The sequence below is a fragment of the Sinocyclocheilus rhinocerous genome, unplaced genomic scaffold, assembly GCF_001515625.1.
Source record: "Sinocyclocheilus rhinocerous isolate Xijiao unplaced genomic scaffold, SAMN03320098_v1.1 scaffold441, whole genome shotgun sequence".
NCBI classification, from domain to species: domain Eukaryota; kingdom Metazoa; phylum Chordata; class Actinopteri; order Cypriniformes; family Cyprinidae; genus Sinocyclocheilus; species Sinocyclocheilus rhinocerous.
In genome coordinates this window covers 236,840-246,949 of record NW_015640440.1, presented here as the reverse complement: position 1 = coordinate 246,949, position 10,110 = coordinate 236,840, and the positions used below count along the sequence as shown (strand labels likewise).

Genomic DNA, 10,110 nt, shown 5'->3' with positions numbered 1-10,110 from the left:
ACACATTTAAGAAAATAAAATAAATTCAATAAAAATGACAAATGCATACAACAACATTTCAAAACTAAATATTTAAATGAAAACAAAAAATAAAGCTAAAAACAATTCAAAATATTAGAAGAACAAAAGGTATGAGTATAATAATGATTCTAACATAACACCAAGCCAAAGACCAAAAAACGACTAAATATGTGTATGTACACACACACACATATACATGTACATATATATATAAATACATTCAATATATATATTCCATTTTGTATGTTGAAGTACTGAAATAACTCAAATTAAAATTATTATTATTAAAATTATTTAATTTATTTAATTAAAATTATTTTAATTATTATTAAAACTCAAATTATTTCTCACATTTACACATTTTGTAAGTAGAAGTTGAAACAATTTAAATAAAATAAAAAAATATAACTTAAAAGAGAAAGAAAAAATTAATGGGCATCACAAACATATGTTAAATTCATTTAGCAGAGACACGGTTCTTTGGGCTTTTCGATTTTTAAAAAAACTTTACAGATTCTAAATAAACTTTAAAGGCTGTGTGAAAATGAGCAAAATTGGGGTTTGAGTTACTCCATTAGGTTTGATGAATATACAATTTTCCTAATAAAAAAACGAATCAATAATAATAATAAAAAATTATTTTAGAAAAGTCGGAAGTCATTTGAATGAAGTAAGACAGATGATAAATTTAAGACAAGGATGCAGTTCATTTTAACACTTAGAAACTGTGACATCTCAGACCAAAATAACGATGAAGAGGGACATTCAAAAAAATAAATTCACAATTACAAAAAGAGCAATTGTAATCTATATCCAGATGAAAACGCTCTAATGTTTCTTTCACAGGACACTGTGTTCCGTTAGACTTCTGTGAGTAAAGGCAAAGCATATTAAAACCACCAGCATTGTAATAATAATAATTGTTAATTGCTAAATTACCTTTAAATAAATAAATAAATAATAGACAGACACGTGTAACCATTTGACTGACTGACTCATTTTCCTTATTGTCCCAAGCGCATGAAGGCTTCAGTCAGGTGTGAATTGGGCTTTTGTTAGCAAGAGCTTTGAAATTAATTCAGGAGTTTCAATCCACCCAGCTGAGAGTCTGAATAATTCAGACCGGGTGTCAGAGAAAGCCTGTTATGGAGAAGGCTATCTATAATGTAATGGAGCTGGACGTTTCTTCTGCGTTCTGTGTGTATTGAGTTGTAACTCAGTGATCTGGTTGTGAGAAGGGATACAGTGACATTAGTATTAGCAGTGAGAGACTGCATGCTGGATATGGCCAGGCTAAACCACACCTTCAACTGCAAACTTCTCTGAGAAATTATGTGAAAGTGGCGGCTGGTGGGAAATTTTCTAGGAAGGGCTGTGCCACATCCAAACAGTTAAAGTTAAAGAAAAAGGGTTTTAAAAAGTTAGTACATGGTTTGTTTGCACCAGGGTCACCGCTGGGGTTTCGGGGTCCCCTGAACATTCTCTTTGTTCATTCTCTTTAACCTTTATTTAATTGACTAAAGAACAAAGAAAACATTTCCAATGTTTTCACTGGCCGACTTACTTTTATTTTGTAAATATAAACAAATTTTGATTTTGATGGCTGCATCACATTCCGAAAAAGTTGGGACAGAGGCATGTTTACCGCTGTCACATCAACTGTCCTTTTAATTACAGTGTTTAATTGTTTGGGAATTGAGGATACTAATTGTTAAAGTTTTGAAAGCAAAATTTTTATTTGATACAATCTCGCTTGATACAAGACTTCAGAACCCCCGCGGCATCACTGCATAGAATTGATGTATAGTTTTCTCCTAGAGTAACAGAGATTCAAGTTGCATTTATTGATGCAGCGGCAGACTGTGTTAAGTGACAGCGGTTTTCCGAAGTACTCCTGAGCCCATGGGGGTATATTTAAAGGAACACTCCACTATTTTTGAAAATAGGCTCATTTTCCAACTCCCCTAGAGTTAAACAGTTGAGTTTTACCGTTTTCGAATCCATTCAGCCGATCTCCGGGTCTGGCGGTAGCACTTTTAGCTGTAGCTTAGCATAGATCATTGAATCGGATTAGACCGTTAGCATCTCGCTCAAAAATGACCAAAGAGTTTCTATATTTTTCACCCTGAGAGCCACAAATAAAGAGAAAAGGTCTCCCCCTGGGTATCTTTTCTTCACTTCAAGTCCTCAAATGAGCTAACTTCACTTTATCATGACAGCTTCCTACCGGAGGACGTTCACCTCCTCAGTGGCCTTCAAGAAACAAAAAGCCACTGCAAAGGCTGGTATTGATCCAGCATTATTTGTTAATTATAATTATCAAAGAGCGCTCAAAAATGACCAAAGAGTTTTTATATTTTTTCTATTTAAAACTTGACTCTTCTGTAGTTACATCGTGTACTAAGACTGACGGAAAATGAAAAGTTACTATACTCTCATTCCGGCGTAATAATCAAGGAACTTTGCTGCCGTACCATGGATGCAGCAGGCGCAATGATATTACGCAGCGCCTGAAAATAGTCCCCAGCACGCTCCCTGTGCAAGCAGGTGGTCACGTTGGTTATGTTGACGGAAGTTAGCCTATTTTCAGGCGCCGCCGGAATGAGAGTATAGTTCTTGTAAAAATCGCAACTTTTCATTTTCCGTCGGTCTTAGTACACGATGTAACTACAGAAGAGTCAAGTTTTAAATAGGAAAAATATAGAAACTCTTTGGTCATTTTTGAGCGAGATGCTAACGGTCTAATCAGATTCAATGATCTATGCTAAGCTACAGCTAAAAGTGCTACCGCCAGACCCGGAGATCGGCTGAATGGATTAGAAAACAGTAAAACTCAACTGTTTAACTCTAGGGGAGTTGGAAAATGAGCCTATTTTCAAAAATAGTGGAGTGTTCCTTTAACACGGCTCACACACATTCAACTGAGGCTCCTTGCCTTGCCCTACACAGACTGAGATTTCTCTGGATTCCCTGAATCTTTTCACAATATTATGTATGGTAGCTGGTTAGAGTCACATACACTCTTCACACTTCACATTATGCATGTCACAAACAGCAATGTGTAATACCATGGTGTTTTGGACACAAACCAGAGTATATCTATGTAAATACCCTTACGAAAAAGAAGTTTATTCAAGTGTGCTATTATTGTATACTTCTTTTAAACAAAAAAATAGGAAAGTATACTTTTAGTCTAGTTTTTATGTACTTCTCAGAAATATGACATTTAAGTATACTTGACTTATAGCCTACTTAGAAAAAGTCAAAATATATTTGAGCTATACTTGTGTTCCTAGAATCTGTGTTTTCATTGTTATACTGTAGGGGGCGCTAGTACACATCTTCTGTACAGAATTTCCAAAAAACACAAGTGAAGAAGAAACCGAAACAACAGATGCTTCCACATGTATTCTAACACGATCATCAGACATAAAACAGCATCAAAACTGTGTAACGTAATGGAATAAAATGTCGACCAATGAAGAGGTAATAATAACTGTCAAGCTTTGGGGTGTTGATTGACTTTATCTACGTTTTGATTATCGTTCTGAATCGAATTCATAGTCTTTTTCAGCTTTTTGTTCAAAATGATATTTCCTTTTTTTTAAAAATTTTTTTATGAAACTTACCCACTTTCAAGTGTTTAAAAAAGAATGCATGAAGCTAGAATAAAATGTTTTTGTTTACAAGCAGATACCCTGTTCTTTCTTTTGATGTTTTGTATGTTCAGATATTCATGTAACAAAATATATACAAATTAATAACTAAATGGGGACATAGTAGTATACTTAAAGTATGATGTAAAGTTCACTTAAAGAAAACTTACGAGTATACTTGCAGTATAAAACTACTAAACTAGTAGTTTACTGAGACTATACTTCAAAGTGTACTAAAAATGCTACAAGTATTTAATTAGTAAACTATCAGTATACCTATAAGTTCACTTTTAGTATAGTTGCACTACAAGCTAAAAATATTGATGTAAACTAGTTGTGTACTCAAAGTTTACAACTGTTATACTTAAAGTATACTTAAAAGTATACTTTTATATACTAGAAAGTGGGCCAATTTAGTCCCAAGGAGTATTGAAATAGTACACTTACAAGTATACTACTAGTACACTGATATTTGTATACTTGTTACATAAAGTATACTTAAAAATATACTTGAACTTTACTTTAGTATACTTAATAAAATAAACTTGAAGTATACTACTTTTTGGTTAGGGTATCATTCCATTACAATGCTGCGATAGTCATTTTTTTGTGAGTATGAAACAAAAGTTTGCTTCATTATACAGTTGCGGCTTATATATTTATATTATATGTCTTTGTTTTCTGTGATTCCAGAGACATTAATGACCATTAATATAAATCATACAACTGATTTTTGCCATAGTCTATCCAACGTAAAAATCTGCTTTTGTTTTACTAGTAATGAATGACATTATACTTCCTTTGCATTTTATGTTAATTAAAGACAGTAGTAGTCAATGACATTTGTAGGGTTTTTTGGGGCCTTTGTGAAGTTTGATAGATGAAGGCTATTCCTTTGATGTTCTCATAATTTTTGTATTGCACTGGTATCATTTTTGACAATCAGTTCCATCACTGTCTGCTTCTGTTGTGTCTACATTTTGCTCGGGGACCATGTTTGTACATCTTTTTATCTCCAAGGTTTAGTCTTGACATTTTTTTTTGGGGGGGGGGGGCCTTAAGCCGGACTTTCCCACTTGCTCCTGACTAATTTGTTTTACTATTGTTTCTGTGAATGATTGATCAAAGTGAAACTACTTGTTTGTTCTCTTGTTCAGACTTTATTTAGAGCAGATGCCACAAACGTGGCCCCAAAAGTATCACAACACGAATTCAGTCACAATTAAAAATGCACGGATAGGACCATGCAAGTATGAAATCAAGCGACATCTTAGACCAAGATGTCTGTGGGGGGGGGGAATAAACATTAACAATAAACATAATAAATTGATAAAAGTGAAACTGCTGTGTTGTGAGCAGCTGTATGATGGCGCCCTCTAGTAGTCAACAACTTATTATAAGTGAAACTATTTACATTTTTCATTGAACAAGAGTATGGCTTGGCATTTTAGCATTGATAATGATAACATGAAGCTAATTTAGACTATTAAAACTAATTTGTCAATGAAGAATAGCAATGTGACACTGCTTTCCTTTTTTAAGACTGAAAATAGATTGACGCAAACATGTGAATTTGGTTCAAACCTGTGAACTTATAAAATTGCTCAGTTTGTTAATGATATCAAAGCCACCCATTGTTTACTTGAAGAGGAAGGTCTAAAATGGTCTTGAACAATCAGATCAGACCCGAAAACAAATATATCGGGGTCAAACAATAAGGGTGCGTTCAGAGTGATTTCACACATGACTGGCACTAATGGAAGAGAGAGGAAAGGACTTCAGGAGCACTCTCTTTACTCTCAATACAATGCCTGTTAATGGGACTGAGACGGTCTGCAGCCTCCTCGACAAGAGTTCAGGTGTCAGACTGCATTCAATAACACTATGTAGCACGTATTAGAATGGTTTCCACACAAATGACACATTATACAGTCCTTTTTAGTCATTGACGTGTTTGAATGAAACTGACAGTGAAGGGGATAAACTTCCCACACAACTTGCTCTCAGGACAGATTTAAGGCGGTAAGTGTTAAGAGCTTGAGCACATTTGTTCTGATAGTCAAGGGGGTGTTTCTGAAGGACTGTGTTTTTTTGTTGGTCAAATAGACCGAGGATAAAAAGATACAAGACAGACTGTCCTCTTGAGAGCTCTATTAATGTGAAATGTAATGTAAAACTCATTTAAAGGGCCAGATCAAGTAGAAAAGGAAGTATAAATAACTATTTAAAGTAACAACTGTTCATTTAATGTGTGTTAATAGATATTTTTCATTGTAAACAAAAATATGGTTATCACATCAGAAATCATGTAAAAATCATTACAAAAGCAATAAACCAAAATCAGTCTGCTTGTTGAGTTCAATCAGGTGCATGGAATGGGCATTTTAATGTTATTTTCGTTTGTCATATGATCCTTATTTTAGACAACAACATCAAATTACCGTTTTATTCAAGTGAAAATAAATAAATAAATAAATAAATAAATCAACCTGCCAAAATCAGGATACGTCAGACCAAGTAGAAATAATGCTCGTTACAAATGTACATTTAATTTGTATTAATAGGCATTTTTCAAAGAAAATTGAAAAACAGTTGAATAAAAGTGATCAAAAAAGACATGAAAAAAAAAAAGATTAAAAATTATTACAAAAATACCAAAATCATTCTGCGTTTAGCATTGTTTTCGTTTGATTATTTTATTCAAGGAACTATATAATTTCATCATTAGCAACATACTGTGTTTTTCTCGTCTCTTGTTTGTAAAATATCGTTTCTTTCGCGCTTTCTAGTTGCTAGTCAGACGTCAAGTGGACGTGCGTAAAGCACAAACCTGCACGCTCGCGATTAAATGCCCAGTTACCATAACAACCGCCCGACCAATAGAAGAACGGGGAGCTGTTTACAAGAGGGTGTCGCGTTGCTGGGGTGACCGGACAAACGTCCTGCGGCAGGTATTAAACTGGCCCCGGAGCTTCTGCTGCCCTGGAGACCTTGAACTGAGACGCGCAGAGACACATTCTCCTGGAGACTCACGTCTGGAAGTTATTACGCCTTAATCGGATAAAAGTATTTTCTTGCTCTTTTCTGAAAACAGCTCGTGTGTTATTGGATGCTATTTCCCTGTCACTCAAGCCTCCTATCAGTAAACACAGGTGAGTTGATCTAGCTTTTTGGAATAGACATGGCGGACGTATTATCATTTCAAAAATGTGTTTACATGAAAATAAATTAATCAGTTGCTTACATTTAAAGTATACTGGTCTGGTTGCTAACGTGATAAAATTACAAAACGTGTTATCTCATTGCTGGTTGATAATTATTAAATTAATAATAATAATAATAATAAATGTTGTAGAATTAAAGAGAAAACGAAGTAATCTTACTTTATAATAATGATAATAACAATATTCTTCTTCTTATTATTACGTTTTGTTAATCTATACACTGGAAAAAATGGCCTAAAATGGTAACCTCTAAGTTAACAGGTTTTATTCAAGTCAAAATATTATTTAATATCACCGAATCAACCTAAATACATGAATTTAAACTGACTTTTATAGGCTTTTATAATCAAGAAATAGCTCTTTAGTTCTTACCGAGCAATTGCAGATCACCTCGTCTTACAGTGTAAACCATGTAAAACCGTATTTTGTGAGCGTCCATGAATCCCGATGCACCTGCCGTGCTGAGGAATGCTAGTGGCTTGGGATCTGCTCTATTGTGTGTTCACAGACACCAGTTATGAGCTGTTGTAAAGCCTGACCTGTGACGTTTCAGGAAACGTCTATGACCTCTATAAGCTGGAGAATCCAAATAAAGCCACATGCCTTGCAAACGTCCGTTGCCCCTATAAAGAAAACAAACAGTTGAACTCACTGCGCTCAAACGTTATGCCTCCTCAGGATTTGACTGGGACAGGACCATGCTCTCCATGAGTTACACGGACCCCTGGCCGGAGGGCTCGGTGGGGATGGAGGAGGTGGTGGTCACGGCCGCCGCTCAGGCCGAGCAGCTGGACCGGAGCTCACTCGAGTGCAACAGCAGCACCTGCAGCTCCGACAATTTAGACGACAGCCTCACCAGCCTCCAGTGGCTGCAGGAGTTCTCCATTCTCAACGGCAGCGCCTCCCAATCCAGCCATCGCCACAGCCACTTCTTTGGGAGCCAAGTAGGCTCGGATGCTCCCTCGTCTCCTTTAGCAGGAGATCCGGCGTCCATAGGTATGCCGCTGACCCCAGGCAAACCCACGGCGGCGTCTTTCTGCAGGACGCCTTCCTTGTCGGCTCTTCCCAGCTTGGTTGCTCACGGACACTGTCCGGATGAAGTCGATTATAAGACCAGCCCTCATATCAAGCCACCGTACTCATATGCAACTCTCATCTGCATGGCCATGCAGGCCAGTAAGAAAACCAAAATCACCCTCTCATGCATCTATAAGTGGATCACAGACAACTTCTGCTACTTCCGCCACGCAGACCCCACTTGGCAGGTAAGATGCAGCAGTCAAACTTTACAACTGTTTTAGTGCTACAAAATGCCTTACATTCATTTGCACTTAAAAGATGCACTTAATAGATGGCTTACACTGAGACCCGTGTCATTTGCATATCTGGCAAAGGGTATTTTGCTATTGTTTGAGCAGAATGGAGTGAGAGAAAGCCTTCTTAGCACCTGCTGGATTGTGTATTGGAGAGAGACCAACAGAAACCTTCCAGAAGCCTGTTGTTTAGAGGCTTGATATTTGGAGCACAAAACCAGTCATAAGGGTCCATTTTTCGAAATTGAGATTTATACGTCATCTGAAAGCTGAATAAATACGCTTTCCATTTATGTATGGTTTGTTAGGATAGGACAATATTTGGCTGAGATGCAACTATTTTAATATCTGGAATCTGAGGGTGCAAAAAAATCTAAATATTGAGAAAATCATCTTTAAAATTGTCCAAATGAAGTTCTTAGCAATGCATATTACTAATCAAACATTAAGTTTTGATATATTTACGGTAGGAAATTTACAAAATATCTTCATGGAACGTGATCTTTACTTAATGTCCTAATGATTTTTGGCATAAAAGAAAAATCTATAATTTTGACCCATACAATGTATTTCTGGCTATTGCTACAAATATACCCCAGCGACTTAAGACTGCTTTTGTGCTCCAGGGTCACATTTTTAGCTTTTGGATGACTACCAAAAAGAGCAAGAGCTTTTCCAGCTTAGTTGTTCGACTAATGACGTGTGCTCAGATGAAAGAATAACAGCAAAAGTGTATCGTATGGTGTAATGTAAAAAAGTTACATTGGGCTTTTGTCTCCTTAAAACATGTTTATAATTTAAACTGCTTTTCAAAGTGAGGCGAGGAGGTACAATGAGCCCATAAGTTGGATATTTACAAAAAAAGGGGGATTTCTAAAAAGATTCAGATTGTTTGGATTATTAATTAACCACTTAGCCATAACCTCTTTTCTGTGAAGAAAACGTAGACATTCGCTCAGTTTTTAGATATTTAAACTTAAAACAATGTTTAACCAGGGTCAGGAGGTCAGTGCTTCATTTAAATGTAATTTAGCTTGCTGTGGTTGGCATGCCTGATGCGTAGATACACAGCGGAGGCCTTTAAAGACCCTACGAAATCAAAATTGGACATTTGTGGCTTTTATCAGTCCACGTTTGTTAGCTTTATGGTCTTGCATACTACTGAAAGTTGACCAAATAAATTCTCAGTCGCGCAAATTTCTCTTAAAATGATTCGACTTTGCTTGCAAAACATTTGATGAGTAACAGTAAATGTGATTGTACTTTTAATACACTAATATTAAACATGTTTTACTATATACGTAGAAATTAACGTTAACCTAGATTAATAAATGATGCGAAAGTATTGTTCTTTGTTTATGATACCTAATGCGTTAACTAATGTTAACAAGTTGAACCTTCTTGTTTAGTCTTACATGTCATGGTAAACAGATGTAAAAAACTAAAGCCTAAATTAATCGAAAGCCTAAAAACAGACAAGCCCAATGATATGTCCTGCCCAAAATTCTTGTTTTCAAAAGAAATATGTCCACATAAGGAGAAAACCTGCACTCAAGCTTTTTCACGGTGTCTTTAATGCATAACTTCCATACGTTTAAAGGGATAGTTCACCCAAAAATGAAAATTCTGTCATTACCATATTGGCCCGAATATAAGACGACCCTGATTATAAGACGACCCCCCTTTTTCCAGATGTACCTTTTGGAAAAAGGCTTTTTAAAAACCAAATCTTGTTTTTTCTCAGTAAAACACATTTTGTCTTCAATTATTTTTATATTGCATATTTTTCCTATTTTAATTTTTGTTTTGAAAGTATGATAAAAACTGGTAAAATGTACCAACAATCACATATAAAAAATATACACTTTTTGATATACCATAAAAAAAAAAAAAAAA

At 35.6% G+C, this 10,110-nt stretch overlaps 1 protein-coding gene across 1 annotated transcript in view; it reads left to right on the top strand.

Annotated features, from left to right (window-relative positions):
• The first annotated feature begins 6,713 nt into the window (after positions 1-6,713).
• The window catches only part of LOC107752710 (forkhead box protein J1-A-like), a 5,328-nt gene continuing 1,931 nt past the window's right edge, over positions 6,714-10,110 (top strand). Inside the window, exons 1-2 of the mRNA XM_016568733.1 lie at positions 6,714-6,829; positions 7,580-8,166. Coding sequence (XP_016424219.1) covers positions 6,787-6,829; positions 7,580-8,166 — 630 coding nt within the window. The 5' untranslated portion in view covers positions 6,714-6,786. The remainder of the gene's footprint in view (positions 6,830-7,579; positions 8,167-10,110) is intronic.